The 20,752-nt window shown below is 36.2% G+C and overlaps 1 protein-coding gene across 1 annotated transcript in view; it reads right to left on the bottom strand.

Annotated features, from left to right (window-relative positions):
- Positions 1-20,752, bottom strand: part of BPTF (bromodomain PHD finger transcription factor) — a 150,423-nt gene that overhangs the window by 44,010 nt on the left and 85,661 nt on the right. The window contains 8 exon segments of the mRNA XM_027873395.1: positions 9,934-10,042; positions 11,150-11,301; positions 11,494-11,655; positions 15,372-15,624; positions 17,053-17,176; positions 17,526-17,676; positions 18,380-18,508; positions 19,778-19,902. Coding sequence (XP_027729196.1) covers positions 9,934-10,042; positions 11,150-11,301; positions 11,494-11,655; positions 15,372-15,624; positions 17,053-17,176; positions 17,526-17,676; positions 18,380-18,508; positions 19,778-19,902 — 1,205 coding nt within the window.

The following is a 20,752-nucleotide window of genomic DNA, read 5'->3' as shown; positions in this document are numbered from 1 at the left end:
GATCTGTCTAGGTCTAAAAAAAGCACATCAAGGTCACCTTATTATAATTTTGCTGTGTATTTCTCCCTGTAATTTGATTATTTCTCCCTTTTAGTACTGAAGTATTATGCCACTTTGGTATATATATGTATTTATAATATTTCATAATTTGATGCCTTTAAGCATAATGCAATTTCCCTGTTTATGTCTTTTAAGGAAATCTGTTTTTTACTCTTTGCTTCTCTGAAATAATGGCTTCCTTTGCTTTTTAAATTCTGCCTGAGGCATAATAAATTCTGCTCCAGCCTCTTATTTTAACAGTGAATCTTTATGTTTCAAATATATTTCTTGTAAACAAAACATTGTCGGATTCTCCTTTCTAATACACTGCTCTCTTCCTCTGCTTTTTAGATGAGTTCATCACCTTCATGGTTAATTATGACTGCTAGTTGTGTATTTCCTTCCCCTCCCCCATCATAAAGCTCTTACATGTTTTCCACGTTTCCTCCTACCTTTTACAAAGAAAGAAAAGGGCACTGTGAGAAGTACTGTGATCAATAGTAGTAATCTATAATTGAAGTGGTCTGTTTTTAATCCTCCTCTTTTATCAAAGCTAAACCCTGATCTGATTATTTACTTTCTGTTTTAATCTCCCTGTTTACGACAACCCTAAATCAAAAGTTGATTTGCTTGTAACTACCCCCCCAGTATACCTTCCCTCTTATACCACCCCCCCTTTCTCTTTTTGCTGCCTGTTTCCTCCTAGTTTAAGGTATTTCTATACCAACATGTGTATGTGTGTGTGTGTGTGTGTGTGTAATTCTCCTTACCTGATTCAGCAAAGAGTGAGATTATAAAATGCCTGCTCCCCTGCCCATTCTTCCCTGTTTGTCTACTTTTTCTCAAGCATCCCATTTATCATTATTATTATTATTTTTTTTTGGTGAGGCAGTTGGGGTTAAGTGACTTGCCCAGGGTCACACAGCTAGTAAGTGTCAAGTACCTGAGGCCAGATTTGAACTCAAGTCCTTCTGACTCCAGGGCTGGTTCTCCATTCACTGCACCACCTAGCTGGCCCCTAGGAACCTCATTTATATTAAATAGCAAATTCCTCCCCCCCTTTCTCATTTTTTTCCTTTTTTAAAACCACAAAATAGAACAAAACCACACACAAGCCCTCTGATGATATTATTTAATTTCTGTGACCCTTGAAAATAATAGGACTTCAGAGACACACTTTTTCTCTTTTCCCTCATTAGAAGGGAAGCATTTCCTCTTTTAGCCCCTTGTAATTGCTCAAATGTATTTACTACCTAGGTTTCTTTTGAACCTTATGTCTACAATTCAGAATTATACTTTTCATCAAGAATGCTTTAAGGACCTGTCTTTCACTAAAGGTCCATCTCCACCCTCCCCCCCACTCTCAATAGAATTATATTGAATTTTGCAAGTAAGTGATTCTTGGTTGTAAAATTTTCATCTTTGTGGAATGCTGTATTTCAAGTTTTTCTCCTTTATTATGCTTGCTACAAAGTGTTGGACAATATAGTCTGTGATTCTTTTGCACTTGGACTCTTCCTAGTTGAAATATTTTTCTTAGAACTGGAAGTTCTCAATTTTGGCTATGAAACTCCTGGGTGTTTTCAGTTTGGTTCTTTTTTTTTTTTCCCCAGGAGGTAAATTTGTGGATTCTATTTTTGATTTTCCCTCTACTTCTTATAGATCTGAGAAGTTTTCTTTTATGATTTCTTGAAATATCACATCCAAGTTTTATTTTTTTTTGTGATGGTTTCAAATAATATAATGGTTCTTAAATTCTCTCTTCTTGACATTGTGGATTTCTAGGTTAGTTGCTTTTGATGGTAGATACGTGACATTTTCTTTTATTTTTTAAATGTTTTGACTTTGTTCTAAGACTGTTTTCTGTTTCAGAGTCACTGAGTTCGGTTTTCTCCATTCTATTTTTCAGTATATATTTCTTGAGTAAAGTTTTTCTACCTTCTAAGTTATTTACTCTTTCATTTCTCTCCCAACCCCAAACTCTAATCTCATGTTTTATTTCTTGTTTCATTTCTCCAAGACACTTTTCTACCTTTATAGTCCTTGTGGCCAAGTCATTTGTTTCTATCTGAGATTCTGCTTTTAATTACTGAATTATTTTCTTTTTCTAGGTGTACCTCTTGGGCTTGTCTTAACTCAAAGTTTCCTTCATTGTATTTAGTGTTAAATCATTTTTAGCCTCAGATCTTGTATAAGGATTTTTGTTTTGGGGACAGTTACCTCTGGCACTGGCAGATGGGTTGAGAAGCCCTTATTTGATCCTTTCCCCTGTGTAGTCTGGATGCTGCTGCTTATCTGTATGGACTGGCAAGTAATTAGGCCCCATCCTACGCTCCAATTCCTGGTTTGTCTCAAATCTAGCGATCAATTGGAGATAGTGGCCTTGGACAGTCTGTCTTCTTGTTGTATGATCCCTTATCAAGTTGATTTTATCCCTTTCTGTGGTTCTCAGAGGGGCAAGTAGAATGCTGGAGATCACAATGATTACTGGTCTCCTACACAACTTTCTTGGCATTGGTTCTTAGTTGCTGAATTAGCCTTGCCTCCTATTGTGACTCTCAACACTCTGACAGGTGGATAGCTGGGCCCTGTCTTCCTGTGTGGTGACCCAGGGTACATTCTGGCTGCTGGTCTCCCATTACTGGGTCTTGCTAGCTTTCAACTTTCCTTTAGAGTATGAATTAAGTTCAGGTCCATTTATGAAAGCCTGTTCCAGCTGTTCTGGTGCAATTATCCTCTTCCAGGATCGATGTTTGCTTTGCCCAAGCTTGTGATGCCTTTCTTGGCACCTCTACTGTCAGCGTCAGCTGCCTTTTGGAGCATTTCAGGACAGGAGAGAGGACCTTATTTTGTTTCTTTTCTGTGGTTACCAATGCAACACTCAGACTCTCCATCCATTATCCCATCCATTATCAATCAATAAACATTTATTAAGTGCCTACTATGTGCCTAGCCCTAGGCTAAGTGCTGGGGATACAAACATGAATGAAAACAAACAGTCCTTGCCGTAGAAGTTTACAATCTAATGGGGAACTACAATACACAAAAGGAAGCTGAAAGGCGAGGGTAAGAGACACCAGTGCAGGGAGGATGGAGAGTTTTGAGTAAGTCCAAAAGCAGCACAAGTAATGCAAAAGGGGAAGAAAAACTGTGCTGAGCCCCCTCTCAAAATAGAGGCCCTGGAGCTCATGTTCCTGCCCTCCAGTTAAAGAAGCAGAGAGTACTGATGAGCTGGTCACAGTGTCACGTGCCCATCTACTCTTCCCAGCTCTGCTTCCAAGCTAACATCTTTTATACCACGTCACTGTAAAAATAGTATATGCATGTCATAAATGGTACTTAGCTCTCTGAATTTTCTTTGGCTGTCCCCATTCCTGGAATGCTCTCCCTATTCAACTCCACCTACTGACCTCCCTGAATTCCTTTTTAAGTACCAACTAAAATCCCGCCTTCTATAGGAAGCTTTCCCTTTCCAGGGCTTTCCTTCTGTTAAATTATTTCCTACTGATCCTGTATCCTTTGATATATATTTGCTTGCATGTGGTCTTTTCCATTAGATCGTATGCTCCTTGAGGGCAGGGACTGCTTTTTGCTTCTTTTTAGCACATTGTCTGGCAAGTTAAAGGCATTTAGTAAATGTTTATTGACTGATTTTCTGCAGCATGCTTACGTCCATGCACTATCTATTTGGTCACTGACAATTTTAATTTTTAGATTATGTGATTCTCAGCCTATTAACATGACCAGGAGAATACTGGAGTGACATTTCTAAAATACATAGAGAACTGAGTCAAATCTATAAGAATAAAGGTCATCCCCCAATTGATAAATGGTCAAAGGATATGAACAGGTAGTTTTCAGAGGAAGAAATTAAAGCCATCTATAGTCATATGAAAAAATGCTCTAAATCACTACTGATTAGAGAAATGAAAATCAAAACAACTCTGAGGTACCACATCACACCTGTCAGATTGGCCAACATGACAAAACAGGAAAATGATAAATGTTGGAGAAGAATGTGGGAAAACTGGAACACTAATGTATTGTTGGTGGAGTTATAAACTGATACAGCCATTCTGGAGAGGAATTTGAAACTATGCCCAAAGGGCTATAAAATTTTGCATACCCTTTGACCCAGCAATAGCACTTCTATGTCTGCGGCCTAAAGACATCATAAAAAGGGGAAAATGACACACAAGTACAAAAATATTTATAGCAGCTCTTTGTGGTAGCCAAGAATTGGAAATTGACGGGATGCTCATCAATTGGGGAATGGCTGAACAAATTGTGGTATATGAATGTAACAGAATACTATTGTGCCATAAGAAATGATGAGCAAGGGGCATCTAAATGGCACAGTGGATAGAGGTCTGGCCTTGAAGTCAGGAGGACCTGAGTTCAAATCTGACCTCAGACACTTGACACCTAACTAGCTGTGTGACCCTGGGGAAGTCACTTAACTTTGATTGCCTCACCAAAAAGCAAAAAAAGAAATGATGAGCAAGAGAACTTCAGAAAAACCTGTAAAGACTTGCATGGATTGATGCTGAGTGAAGTGAACAGAGCCAGGAGAAAGCTGTACACAGTAACAGCCACATTGTGTGATGACTAACTTTGACAGACTTAGTTCTTCTCAGCAATGCAAGGATCTAAGACATCTCTAAAAGTCTCATGATGGAAAATGCTATCCACATCCAGAGAAAGAACTATGGAGTTTGAATACAGATCGAAGCATACTATTTGCTTTCTTTTTTCTTCAGTTTTGTTTCTTCTTTCTTGTGGTTCCTCTCATTAGTTCTAATTCTTCTTTACAACATGACTAATGTGAAAATATATTTAATAGGAATGTATATGTAGAGCCTATATCAGATAGCACACCATCTTAGGGAGGGAGGGAGGGAGGGAAGGGGAGAAAATTTAAAACCCAGAAGCTTATGGAAGTGAATGTTGAAAACTAAAAATAAATTAATTTAAAAAAAAAAAAGAAATGATGAGCAGGTAGAGTTCAGAAAAACCTGGAAAGACTTATATGAACTGATGTTGAGTGAAATGAGCAGAACCAGGAGAACATTGTACACAGTTACAGCCACACTGTGTGATGACTGACTTTGATAGACTTAGCTTTTCTCAGCAATGCAAGGATCTAAGACAACTCCAAAAGACTCATGATGGAAAATTCTATCCACATCCAGAAAAAGAGCCATGGAGTCTGAATGTAGATGGAAGCATACTATTTGCTCTCCTTTTGTTGTTTTGTGTTCTTTCTTCTTTCTCATGGTTCCTCTCATATATCACAACAAATGTGAAAATATGCTTAATATGAATGTATAAGTACAGCCTATATCAGATTACATGCTGTCTTGGGGAGGGGGGAGGAGAAGGAGGGAGAGAAAATTTAAAACTCAAAAGCTTTTGGAAGTGAATGTTGAAAACTAAAAATAAATTATTGGGGAAAAAAAAGAATACTGGAGTTAAAAGGATGGGGCTCTGAATCAGGAAGCAGCTTGGCATCTTTGAAAGAGCAGTGAAATTCTACAAACAATCCAGATACTCTCATCCTCTTTTAAATTCTGAGCATAGATCATTCTCGATCCATAGTGTCTGCCTGAATGCCTCAAAAGTTATCCTACAACTGCCTGTCACCATCTGGACAACAGGCATTCTTCCTCCAATTGGTCCTTTGTGTGTTAGGTTCTAGCTTTTAAGTGGTGAAGGATTTCACTGAGGAGGCCTTTTAACATTCTTGGGCTTGATGTAATCATTATTATGTCATTTGCAAAGAGGAACATTTGAAAGACTTTACTACCTACAGGAAATCCATTTTCCATGTGGAATCTGTTCAGAACATGACAGTGGTGAACATCTTTGGTGAATATTTGTCTTCCTGTTTTATGTCTTGCTTGACATGGAGTAGCAGGGGATCAATGAACAAAACTTTGGGCTTGCACCTATCAAGACATCTTATATTAATATATGCACAGGGGATATTTCTTGTTGGAAGAGCCCCTTTAGGTTGAATTTTGCTGTAATGAGTCAAATATTACAAAAAGAAACCAATAGATACAGCAGGATATTGTATATTCTATTCCTTTCAAGTCTATTGCATGGTTATAAAAAAGACCTCCTCTAGAAAAACTGTGAATGTTTCTTCTCATGTTTTTATCAAAATCAGGAAGATCTAAGCTTTGAATGTTACTTTATACACTTATAAGCTATGTGACCTTACAAGCTGTCACTTGAACTCCTGTCAGCTTTAATATCCTCATCTATAAAACGGAGATAATAATAGCACCTATCTCACACAAGTTATGAGCATCAAATGAAGTTATATATGTTAAGGGATTTGCAAACCTTAATGAGTGCTATTGTAAATGTTAGTCATTACTATGTTTTTGTTTTTGTTTTTTTCATTTTGGCCTGATACTCTCAAAATCTTTTAGAGATGAGCAAGTTGCTACAAAGATCTTTTTCATCATTTCTGGGATAAATAACAAAGTATATGATTTTTTCCCATTCCCTCTTGCCATCTGGGTATCCTTCTCCTCTACCAGGTAGTTTGAAAATCAGTCTGGATTTCAATGAAGTCCTAAGGGCCCAGAAGGAACAGGTTATACTTTTTTTTTTTGGTAATTGGGGTTAAGCGACTTGCCCAGGGTCACACAGCTAGTAAGTGTCAAGTGCTTGGTCTGAGGCCAGATTTGAACTCGGGTCCTCCTGACTTCAGGGCCAGTGCTCTATACACCACGCCACCTAGCTGCCCCAGGAACAGGTTATAGGCAGCCCTTTCCTTTCCACGCCCCAACCGCTTCCCAGTTCTTACTAGGTGCTGAATTATCCTTCCCTGGTAGATGCTGTCACAACCCAACTCTACCCCACACTCCGGCCTTTGCCAACATCCCATTCCTGCTTGAGGTAACCCAGAACCCCGCTTCACTGCAACTCTTGTGCCTACCTCACACTTCTCAATAATCATTGGTTGTTCATAATACTTTGATGATATAAAATTAGAATCCTTTCAGTAATCATTTGTCCTACAACTGTGCCTTCTAAACCACTGGGCACTGCCATATGCCCTGCAGCTGAATCTTTCTATGTCTCTCCTAATTAGTATGTGAAGGCAGAAACTGCCTTACTCTTTCATTTATATTTTCAGCTTTTTGAACAGTGCTTGGCACAATAGCAAATGCACTTACATGCCATCCCCTCTTTTAGATATCCTGAAAATCAGTCTCTCAATGCTTTAAGAATTATGTTTCCTTCAGCATGAACTTCTTTTATATATACCTGGCCTGGTCCAGCTACAATTTCTGATTCCATTTCAGATGCTCTCTCCTCACTGTTAGAATGTAAGCTACTTAAGAGGAGGGATTGTTTCTTTCTTTATATTTATATAACTAGCAGTTAAGAGTACCTACAATAGTGTGTGTTTAATAAATACCTGTTGAAAGATTAGATCACAAAGTAATAGGGTACTGAGGTAATAATAATCTACTAAATAGGGTAATTCTGCTACCGTAAAGATGAAAAGAGTTCATGATGCAGAACTAATCCATTTTTCATTTATTTCAGCTCCTCCTTAGTTTTATCTATATTCTTACAATGATCTGATTTAATTGGGTCTCATACCAAGCTTTTTATAGATTTATTTTCCCTTGCATCGTTCTTTGCTGATCTGCCAGATGATACTGCTTATACTCTTCCATCTATTATAATCTATTCCATAGATATACTAATACATACTATACACTAATATTTTGCAAGTAAGTTTATATTCTAAACCCATGTTCCTTTTAACTGCCAAATCTTTTGTTTGTTTGATGATTTTGCAAGTCAAGTTGTGTGCTATTTTGGTCTCTTCGTAGTAGTGATTATTTTATATCAGTAAACATTTATAGCAATGGTTATAACTGGTTTCAATGGCTTTTCTTTTTAATTCAGGACCCATGTTTTCATCATCAATGTCAGGTTGGAGTTGTAATTACATGCATCTTCTTTTCATCTTTACTCTTTCTTTTATCTGGGTGATGATAACTTGCAATATAACAAGTGTATGATATGAGTACATACAGACACTTGATTCAGAAATGAAGTGTTAATCAACTGTTTCTTATTTATTATATTATATAGCCAATTTCATCATTATGTGATGTTTGGTGTTGAAACTTCATGTGTGTAAAGCCTCAAACCTTTGACTTCTTTCCTAATTCCAAACCATCTTTTTCAACATATTTCTCACTGTCCCCTCTTGTGACCTTTGCTTTGAAGTTACCAAGTACTACTGTATATGTAGATTTGGTTTAGAGCATCCTGTCAAGTTAATAGAATTTCTCTACTTCTTTATCCTCTTCACCAGATCACAGAATCATACTTCTAGCATTGGATGGGCCTGGCCAGAAGAACCTAGGAGTCACCCTTTTACTTAGTGGCAACTTCCTTATGTTTTCTGGTTTTAGATACAGCAAAAACGTCATATTGTTATGTTTCAGTTCCTCCAGTTATATATCAGCTTGTTGGTCAATGGCTCTCATCTAAAGTACCAACAGTTAAATTAATAGATATAGATGATTTAAGAATCGTGAGATTCTTAAACCCCCTTGGCCTTTTTCCTGCCACTTACTCTGCCAACAGCACTTTGAAAAGGCTACACAGGCTGAGCATCCTTTTACCTTTTTCTGTGTTTCATGAGTTCCCATGAATTATTACCCAGTGGTCAATGTACTGATAACAAAACTCTCTGTACTGTCCTAATCTGACTCTCATATCACAGATACAGTTATAGAGGGCTTTAGAGACAAAAGATTGGAGGTGATGCAATCTGAACCACCCCCACCCCACCCATTTTATAGATGAGGGAATGGAGGCCCAGACACTCAGGTTAAATGACGTGCCCAAGGTGACATAAGGCAGTGAATGGCAACCTGTCACTGAGAACGTACACGAATTGAAGTCTTTCTAGTTTAGTAAAATCTGCCAGAGCATGACCTTTGCTAGCACAGCTTTCAAGGATCAAGGGTCACCAACGATGACTACAGAGCAAAGAATGCTTGAGAGGTGGTTGAACTAGTGCTAGAGAATAGGGTATACATTTGTAGACATGGCCAATAGTGTTGCTTTGTTTTGCTTGACTGTACTTATTTGATACAAGGGAGGGCTCTATCCCAGGAGGTGAGAAGGGGAAGCATTAGGAAATGATGATGTAAAAAAGGAAAAGAGCAAATATACAACATTTAAAAAGGAAAAAAAAAGAGAGGACAGCAAAAATGAAACAACAACAATAAAAATAATCTAGATTCATGCCCATGCTTCCATAACAAAATAAAGCACTGGAATAGGACTGTTGTAGAGGCCTCAGGAATAGCTGACTAAACAGATGATTTGATTTTTACAGTCAGTTCACACAAACTTTAAGGTTTAGACAGAACTAAATTTAGCTAGGGTGAGATATACTAGATTAACTAAATTTAACTGGAGATTTCTTCTAGTTCTATTGCTATTTTAGCAAACATGAGTTCAATAGGAGTAGTTGCTCAGTATCCTTTCACATACCACTGTTGCCCCGTTCTTTCACTTTAGCTAGAAGAGATGGCAAGCAGGTAATTTTTTTCCAGCATTATAGTAAATTCTGAAACTATTTTATATTTGTAGATAGTTTATAAATCTTTTAATTCATTACAATTTACAAATTACTAATTATCATTTAACAGTACTTCACTCAATATCAAAATTTTGAAATTTAATAATCCAGCTTTTTTTGAAGATCACAGTAGGAGCACTTAATAGAGAAATATTAATTCTAACTTGTAATTTTCTATTATGGAGAATGATCAGTAGTACAGAATATAACGGACTTCATATACTTAAAAATAAAAATGAACCTACTGGCTGGAAGAATACCTTGCTGTACCATCAGAGGTGTTCGAATAATTGTCTTTCCTAGGGTTGATTGTTGGAGTGGTGTTCTAATCACTGTCATACCAGGACGGATCTGAGTCCCTGTGATTACCTATCAATGACACAAAGGGGACATGAATTCAAATGTTTTTCAAGACTTAGGTATGTTGATTTTTGAACTCAAGATCTTCTAAGTATACTATGCTTGGTAAAATGTGAGAAATCTCTGGAGAAATGTCAGATGTTCCCAGATAATACATTAACTCTTATTGAATGCATTTGAATAATGTTTACATTTTTGAAACACACAAAAAAAGAACCCCCACAAATTTTTTTTACTCTTCTTCTTGATAATATGTTTGATTCTGCTGAGGATAATCTCAAATTTCCCGATTAAAACTACTTCATATAAGGTTCTTTTGCCACCAAGACACACAATAGTCTAAAAGAAAGTTACAAGACCCAATGAAGGCCCTGCTCAATACTATCCTTAGCTTCTAGATACTCTGGAAAAGCAATATGTGGCTCCCATTTTTCCTCTGAGCAAATTATAGCTACTACTTAAAGGAGTAAGAGATTAAATTAAGAAATCAGATGTTCCTTTACAGTATGAAAGAAGAAACTACAGAACGCATTAATTCAGTTTTATAGTTAGGTTGAGAGAATATTCAGACAAGTCTCCTTGATTAACTTTCCTATTTGATAGTTATCAGTGTCACAAAACATGATGCATCTGATATATATGTATGTATATATATGTGTATATATGCACACACACATATATGTATACATCAACTGCTTAACGAAATATAGATATAATGTGGGTTGTAATTTAAATTTTTATTTTTCAAATTCTTACTTGCCCACAGTATGTTTTAAGCACAGATGATCCAGTGCAAATTTGTGAGGCTATAATAAAAGGAAAATTTTCTTTTAAAAATTCCTTATTTAACACTTACTATTCAGAGGAACATACTTACTGATACTAAATGAAAGTCCATCTGGTCAATGGCTAGTGTTTAACTGTTTAATGATTAATGTCTCACATTTTAGAAATCTAACAAATAGAAGAACAGATTTTTCAGAACAATGATTTTGCATAGATTAAGTAGTAATAGGTAAGGGAAAATGAGAGCCTGGGTTAGGCTACTCTGAAAAACCCAACCCACTGTGCTTGACCACATTTCAAAATGAGGTAACCTCAGAAAAGAAGTCTTACCTGTGAATTACTTGTAGTACCTACAGTGCCTGGGGTGTTTGGTCTAATAGTGACTGTAGCTGTTCTTGGTTGGAATGAAGTAAAGGTTTGCTGACTTGCACCTGTACTTGATGGAATGATACCCAGGACTTTCTGTTGAACCTGAACAACACCTTGAAAAAAATTAGGAATCCATTAACAATGCAGCAGTGATGCTAGGTTTCTCTGGAATAATTACAAATTGGGAAGGTTACAGTGGGATACACAAACTATGAGACCCAACAACACTGAACAGAGGTAAGAAAATAAAGGCAAAACTATTGTACAAACATGAATTAAAGGTCTTCATGACTTTTCTTCCTTACCTCCTTGGGTTGTTGGCACATTTACAGCAACAATCTTGCTATTTGCAGGAAGCGGTAGTTTGGTAATTACTTTTCCTGCCATAGTAACTGGACTGCCTGTAATTTGGAACGTCTGACCTGTGCTGGCAATGGTTGTAGCAGATGTAGCAGCTGTGCTGGTGGCTATTAGGGTATAAGACATTCAATAAGTTTTAGATTTAGACAACCAGCAATATAGTCACTTCTAGGAAGAAGTTCCAAGGCATAAAATGATATATTTGTATACTTACAAGAAACTCCTGCCCTTTCATTTTTTAAAATATACCTTGTATTTCAATTTTAAATTTCATCTATTTAAATATTCCTTCTACTAAAGTAAGTCTAGGATTTTAAACATTATGCCAGTCAAGCATAAACTTTGGTAGATCCCACCAAAAGAGAAAAGCCCAATTATGGATGTGTCTGCCTTTAAGTACCAGCTCTACTAAATGTGGAGAAGCTCATCCCTAGTGATAATTAAAAAAACAAACTAATGAAACTGATAAAAACATGGTATGGGTTTTGAAAATTTCCTTTTATCATTCAGGACTCAGGGCCATTTTTATTACAAATTTTGGTTAACTAAAAGTCTGTCTCCTATTAATATTAACCTTACCTGACCAAAATCTGACTCATGAAATAAGGGAAGATGGTCTGACATTCCTCAGATAGAAGCCAAAGTAATTTATTTATTTCTTAGCCCCACTAGTTAACTGCTGAAACAAGAATTTCCCTGACACCAAATCTTCTCGGTTATCTTGGTGACATGTAAATATTCTCCCGTTATCAGCCTATTTGTGAAACCTCTAAATGCAGTTTAATATGCAACCTTAGTTTACCTATAAAGTTTGTCTGTTGAGGTTTGCTTCCTTAGGGGACATATGAGATTATAACTCCATTTCACAAAGTTTATTCAACTTTTATGACATTGAAGAAAGTATGGAATTACAGATCTATCTTCTCTTTAATTTTTATGGCCTAAAAGACATACAAGATTGCAATATGTAAAAGAATTATTTCTCTATCCCTCTGACATGATTTTGCCTATAAGAGGGCTGGTGAAACTCCTAATAATGGTTTAGATTATTTTTGAGGCCTGAACCTATGCTAGAACATTATAATAAAATGTAGGTTTTTACCTCTATAATTTCTGTGTTGTGGTAAATATATTTGGCAGCAGTTACTGACCACATGAACTTAAAGAGAAAATATTTCTCCATAACAAATACAAGGCTCCAAATACCACCCAGTTTCTTTTGCTATCGCAATAGGAGTTAACAGAAAAAAGCTTGCTAAGTATCAAACTTTTTAGACAGTTTACAAACATTAACTCAGTTGGTGGTATTCTCAATTTGTGATATTGTCTAACAATGAAAAAACTCACATTCTACTAGAGAAACCAAATCACATTAGTAACAACATTCTCACCATATATTAAATTAGAAGCTACAAAAAGTTGCAATTAAACAAAAAGATTTTCTCCTGAGAGAAGGTTTTTCTCCTAAGAGAAGAGATTAAAATAAATTATATAGGTGTTTTCATCATATGACCAAAGAAATAAGAAACATTATTTCTTGAGACACTTAGTCATCTCACTCTGCATCTGCAATGTTCATGAGTGCAAATGACTAGTCACTATGAAGATTACTGCAACTTATATACCAACTTCTGTGCTGACGATAAAATGTTAAAGAAGTTCTAAGAAGAACCTGACAAGCTCCTTCCAATTAATTCAACACAAAATTCAATACTCAGCAACCACACTTTGAAAAAGGGTAAAGGGGATGTTGGTGAAAATATGTTGGAATATATGGTTCAGACTAAGAAATGTGAATGGCCAAAACCTTGGACACTTCTTGGAAGTGTGCTCTCACTCTCTCTCTAAACACACACACTTTTTGAAGATTCTTTTAAAAAGTACTGAAATGTATTGCATGAAGAGAATACATCCTTCATGAAAACATGAGAAGAGAAGGAGCAAGTTTTCACAGGAATTTTTCTATAGAGGAACACACTTTTACAATCACACTAATAATGACCGAGCTATAGAAAACATCCCAGTGCTATTTACTGATTTTAAGAAAGTTTCTGATTAGGTAGAGCAAGGTATTTCATACACAAGAAACCATAAAAGATGTGATGACAGAGACTGCTTTTTTCCAACAACACAACAGTATCAACACCAACCCAGTTCTGCTTAATAGAGACATGAATGTTCAATAGCCAGGAAACTGTTCTGTAAAAAAGTCCAACAAAAGGTTCTATTATCGATGTGTTCTAATATTCTTACTGAATCTAGAACACTACAGCCCCTCTCCCCAATGAAATCCAGAGTGATATGAAAGACTGTGGCCAAACCAAAGGCAAGCGCTGCCTAGTAAATGGAAAGAAGGCTGACTGGATTGCTAGGATGTGAATTCACATCTCAGCTTTGCCATTTACTACCTGTGTAAACTTGGGCAAGTCACTTAACCTCTGTGGGCTTCAGTATCCTTTTCTGTAAAATGACAAGTTCAGGCAGGATGACCTCTTGTGTTTCTTCTAATTCTAGATCCATGATACTATGAATCAACCCAATAGAAAAAGAAAGTGGTTAAAAACAAAAACACCTTTTTATCCAGACTTTACACGTAGCTGAATGGGCAGAGAATTAATGTATACCTTGGAAAAGTACTATAGCAATGATGAGCTGGAAGTGACTGGACTAGTTCTCATCTGGGAAATAAGTACAGCTTGATGCTGCAAAAGCCAATCCCCTTTCTCACTGACAGTGATATAATTTCAATGATGCCAGATGATTGTGAACCATGGAATGGCACAATCTCAGAAGAATCAAGGCTTCAAATTTTAAAAAGCAATGTACAATGGCACAGCGTATGTAGGCAGGCTGCAGCATTTTACCAATGAGGCCCTGCATGACACAACCTGCTTAAAACACAGTATCAAGAATATGCATGGGAAGAAAAAGCAGCAAGCCGATGCACAGAGAATGAGAAACAGTTGGTGGAGAGCTTGAGTAGTATAATGTTAACCCTGAAATATCTAAAGAATAAGAGGAAGGCCTCCAGAATACTGGCAGATTCTCACGGAAGGTTACAGGAAAGAATGAGCAGAAACAGACAGGGCTAGATTGGGCAAAAGATACAGCACTGCAGACAGGACCCACACTTTTGAAATCAAAGCTCCTTCAAAGTATCAAAGTGAAAACTATGTAGGCAACATAGTCAAGAAGAAAGACCAATGAGTTGAAAGTCTGCAGACCAGGGGCAGGGGTGATATCTCAGTTCTGTCATTAATTAGTAGTATAATCTCAGGCATTACCACTCATCCTGAATTCTGATGATGCTTCATTTGAAATTGTGTATATACAGACATGGGCTTAGTTAGTCTTAGCTAGTTGAAAGAGGACTATTAAGACAGAGTTCTGGATTAGAAGATTAAAAGATTGCTTCTCACTTAGGTTTTATGACTACACACACAGACAGGTGATCTTGCATAAGTTAATTCTCTTTCACTTTCAGAATTCCTCCCAGACCTAACATTAAATGATTCATTGTGTTATAAATGAAGTAGTTAAGGCACAAGAGAAGGCATTAACTAACACCTGGGAGATTACTTATATTGGTAGGATATAAGCTTTAGTTGAGATGAGAAGTTTAGATGAGAAGACACTGAGTATGGGCCAGGCACAGAATGCGTCTGACTTTAGGTACCAGCTTACCTAAATTTAAAGAGGCTTGTCTATTCAAACAGTGCCTAGAGAAATGCTAACTTCCAAACAACCTTTGATTTCAGTAGGTGGAGGCGGAACATGTTTTTCTGAACTAAAATCAATCCTTCATTTAATGACAATTGTTTACCTGAACTTGACTGGCCTTGTTTAACCCAGGTAGCAAATGTTTGATGGAAGTTCTTGTTCTGCTGGAATGTCACTGTGGCTGGAGATCCAACCTTAGTTGTGAGTACCACTTTGGTTCCAGTGGTAACTGGGCCACTTATAGGGGCTACCACAACTTTCTGGGGGGTGGAGACCGTGTTGGTGGTACTGTTTGTTGTAGCAGTGGTAGAGGCTGCAATTACTGTTGGTAGCTGTTTCTGCTGCTCCAATCGTTTCTACAAAAGTTAGCAAAGGAAATAAAAATTAGTAAGACAGTTTTCTAAGTCAAAGATGGGCTCACAGGTCCACAAACTAGTTTCCTTCTTAAGTTAAGAAACTCAGTTCAAATACTCCTTTTGTAAAGCATCAAACACCTGAAAATGTGACCCATTTCCTATTTGATTCTGGCTAAATAGCTTACTTATTTTTCAAAAGCCAAGGTCTACTTCAAATAACAGGAAACTCAAATGGTAGAAATTTTCTCCACATGAATAAACTCTTCAAATTCTCAGTCTGAAAATAAACATTTAAAATTACAACTGGCATTAGTAATCTTATAGTTGACTGGGATACTCTACTGTTCACTGATGGAATTTATAGCAGGTGCCTGATGAAACTGCAAATCATATTCATTTAATTTCCATACTAATTTGTCCAATCATAAAATGCATGTCAATATCTACAGCTGTTATTGTAGGAAGTAAATTTGCATTTAACCAAGCTGAAACATATAAAGATCTTTTCTAGACTTCTTACACTACTGTGTTCAAAAATCACTTTTAAAAACAAATAAATGTCAATTTGCACTTAGTTGGGTTCTTCTTACATTCTGCTCCTTCAGACTGCTGGATCAACCAAAACAGATACTTAGCATATCTTAGTCACAATAAAATGCTCAAAGTTTCCAATAGCTTATTGTTACTAGTTTGTGAATTCTTTCCTTGTGTACTATGTTAAATATAAATGTGTCCATTTTTCAAGGTTACTATTGTACATACAGCTATTTACATCAAGATAATTACTTTCCAAGGAGATGCTAAAGATATACGAAATCAAAAAGAAATGAAGTAATGAAAGTTGGGAAGAATACTGTTCTTACGTCAAAAGACAAATTTCCAAGAGGCCAACACATCCTATGAGGATGGGAATGTATATCATTCCTGCTAGCAAACTATTTGAACTATGACAGTCTCATAGTATTACAATCTGAATAACTAAGTGTTGGCCAAACAGTGGTTTTGTAGTGAGAAATAACTGATTCATTAAGATTTTTATATGCCATTTGGCTTATTTATTTAGATCTTCAACAGACTACAGAATTTTTCTGGTATGGTAGTTTTTTGTATGTTTTTCTTCACAGTTAGAGAAACTGCATCTTAGAACGGTACTAAAAAAACCTTTATAAAACTAGCAGGTTAAAAAAGAGGACAAAAAAAATCCTAATTTTGTACATTATTCAAATAGATGTACATTAGTGAACCAAGGACTATTTTCAGACAGTGAATTTGAGTGTTTCATTCATACAAACAAGTGGGATAATATGTATGCTGCTTCAAACCAAACACCACAGTCCCAGTACTCATTGCTGTAGTTTGTATGCATGCATTTTAGGTAATGATGCAAATTCGTTGGTTGACAGGTGGGACTAGTAACAGCTCCCCCACCTGCTGGGCAGCCAATCGTTGCTGTTTTAGTTGAGCCTCCATTTGGGCCTTGAACTCCTCGGCCTTCTTCTGTTCACTAACCTTAGCCTGCTGCTCAACTGCCTGCGCCTTTTCCTTCTCCACTCTGAAAAAAGAAAAGGAAATATATCAGATCATTATACTTGCAGGCTTTTAACATTAAGTGCTATTTGGATGATCATGGAACAAAACTGCCAAACATTAAGGATTTTAAAAATACTAAACAAATTAAAAATAAGATTATAATCAAAATAGAAAATTTAAGACAAGTGGTTAACTTGAAAGTATAACCTCTTAAAGAACTAAATATGAGTAAATATTTACCATTTTTAAAAACAAATGGAATAAATTAACAAAGGCACACTTAATAAGTTAAAATTATAATTTTTTATCACAAAGTGATAGATTCTTTACATTTTACACATTTTGTGATCAACCATTAGTTATATTGTTACCTTTCTGCAAATGCCCGGATCTCCCATAACTCCAATTCCTCTTCTGCTACCCAGGTTTCAATTATAACAGGACCTGTTTGCTTAGGTGTTTCTGGCCTCTTTGGCCTTAATGCACTTGATCGAAGCCCTTTCCTCTGAGGTGTAGGCGTTTCTTTGGATGGAAAAGGAATTAAGACAAATCAAACCATATAACTTTAAACATTGTTAGTGGATCTTTTTTTGTTAATGCCTTACATTCCCATTCTAGTACCTTTGTTCATTTTATTTTAGGTTTTCTTCTCCTGGAATGCCCTCCCAAAATATTTTCAGCTACTGAAATCATCTCAATACCTCAAGGACCAAATGAACTGCCACTTCTGAAGCCTTTACTGATTACCCCCAAATAGATGTAATTTTGCCCTAGCATTCTATATTACTTTTGTGTTATTTTAGTAAGTATTTCTGTAATGTGACTCTCACCTCTTTTGACATCCCTAAATATATTCCTGTTTCTTACAGGTCTTAACATCTGATAAAATTTGACAATGACACATATCAATGTGATATCTCTTCTTTGTTGACTTATTACTATAATTCTATAAGTATTTGTATACAAGTGCTCAAAAATTTTGTTGTCTGGTTGATATTCTTCTGCCTTGTTAGGCTATAGATATAATGGGAATTCACTATAAGAATTAAAGCATTTACATGCATGTAAAACCATTTCTCTTTGTGTAAAATTCTTGTAAGAGTCACTTATAAATGAACAAATTATACAGAAATATTCACATGAGAGCCAATGGAGAAAGCAAAAAAGTTGAGGGAAGTTAGGCCAATTAAATATTTATGTACATTTGTTTTAAAAAATTCCTTACCCTTTGGAGCCTCTGGAACACCAATGGGGCAGATAATTTTCCTGATGCAATATTCTGATCGAATGCCATATGGACCAACATCTCTCCGCTTAATTATTTCAGTTGTTGTAATTTCTGTGTCTGATGTTTCTATGGAGATTGAATGAAGGTAAGATTAATTACGATTTAAAATATACAGAAAACATTGCTTGCGAAAAAGTCACCTCTGTGATGTCTAGGGTGTGAAATACTGCATTAACTGTCAAGGCTTTTGTGTTGTTACTTTTGCTGAGCTGTCTCAGTCTTTGTTACAAGGGAAAGTTCACTAGAGAGAGAAGAAATACATATGGAAATAAATATGATGTAAAAACAAAAGGTCTACATTTTCAAAAGGAGGAAAACCATTGAAAAGTCCAAAGAAAAGCCAACTAGAGTAGAAGGGAAGAAGTGAAGATCAGTGAGAAATGGGGTAAGCTAAGTTTGTATAAAATACCTAATAGAGTCGTTATATGTTGCCAGTCTATAGCTGTTGGCGTCACTTCACAGGCCCATATGAAACACACTATTTCTGTGAAATGGAACTATCATGTATCAGGGGACCCACCAGGTATTCAAGTTTTCCTATACATTGAATTCACCTCAGTAGCCTGTCAACTCTACTATACCAATCAATAAAAAGCATTTATTAAGTGCTTACTATGTGCCAGGCACAATACCCAGCACTGGAGAGAAAAGTGACAAAAACTGTCTCTGACTTCCAATAGTGGAGACAACACGTAAATAACTAGGTCTACACAAAAGATATACAGAATACATGGGAGCTCATTTCAGAGGGGAAGGTTCTAGCAGGTGGGGGAATGGGAGAGCATGAGGGAATGGAGTGCTGTATTTGAGGGATAGCACTGGATAAAGTTCCTCAGGATACACAGCGGTCAGGGGTAGACCCTTGTGGAGTCGTCATATAAAATGTTATTGTTCAAAAGCATGTGTATCATGAGCTACGTGATCACTGATGAAATGCTACGTGCAGCCAGCTTCCATCTCCTTTCTAACTGTGGACTTGTTTCTAAATTGAGGGATGTTACCAGAAGGCAACTGGTAGCACTGAGGGAAGGAACAGAAGACTTTTGGCAAAGTGAGGCATAAAGTGGGGTATAAGTATCCTAGTTACAAATAATTTTGATTCCTAATAACAAGCAACTTTTCTATCCACATTGTTTTATATATCATAAATGACTCACATGACACTTAGGATTAGATGAAACAATGCAAACTTCAGTTTATAAAACTTAAATATTTTTAAAATGAATAAGCATTTTAATTTTTAAAGCAAACACAAGACATACTTAAAATAAAATCCCACTGTCATTTAACTTTGACACTAAAGTTTAAGCAAACAAAAATGTATAAATATACTACCTGTTCGAGTAGTCCCTCCCCCAGGAGGAGTTTTGGCTGCCATATCATCCCATCTTAAACTCGCCCAGAGTAACCGCAACATTAGACTTACTCCAGCCAATGACTTTACTGTCTGAAGTCTATATCTGAAATAAATGCCAAAGAAACCACAACATGTAAATTTCATGAAACTAAAGAGTCTTCCAGTTCTTTCTTATCCTATTTAAGTAACTATAATACAGCTTCTCAAACATGTTGGGCATTAAACTACCCCAGAAAACCAGGGGACTGACTTCTCTTTCCTTTGAACTTTAATATTTAGTATACTGTGAAACATTTTCATATTCCACTTGGTATTATATCTGTGTTCTTGTCAAATTCTTTCCTATTATAAAGATTATAAGTCCTTAAGGGTTGGGAATGTTTTATCTAAAAAAAAAAAATAATCCATCTCAGTGACTCACATAAATTAGATGATCAATAAATGTTATTGGATGAATCATAGTGATTGGGAATAGGCAAAAGGGTTCATGAGTATACCTTTACACAGACAATTCAAAATGTTTAACTTCCAACGCCAAAGAACAGTCCACATGAATTGATAAATCTGTTGTACAGCGGGCACAACAACACAATTCTATATTAAGATTTTACATATTTAAAATGGATTACAAAAAAAAAAACTATGAAACAGGAAGACAGAAAAATTTAGAAGAGCAAACCTAGGAGAAATAAATGAGTTTAGATCAGACCAGAGGTAACTAGAGTGGTAGCGATGGGAGAATAAAATTGTCTGAAATACTAGTTCTGAGTGAAAAAAGTTTTCCTATACAAATTTTCTGAACCCAATGAACTTCAAAGATCTACAGACATATAATTCATAGCCCTCTAAAACCTATGAACTATTAGATATCAGATAATCCTAATGTAGCAACATCTATGAAACATTAATGTCTTGCAGTCTTCAAAGAGGGTCATTAGAGAAATAAATTAGTT

The sequence above is a fragment of the Vombatus ursinus genome, unplaced genomic scaffold (assembly GCF_900497805.2).
Source record: "Vombatus ursinus unplaced genomic scaffold, bare-nosed wombat genome assembly UNPS02014801.1, whole genome shotgun sequence".
Lineage (NCBI taxonomy): Eukaryota > Metazoa > Chordata > Mammalia > Diprotodontia > Vombatidae > Vombatus > Vombatus ursinus.
Note: the sequence above shows the minus strand (reverse complement) of the source record. Positions and strands in the feature narration are given on the sequence as shown.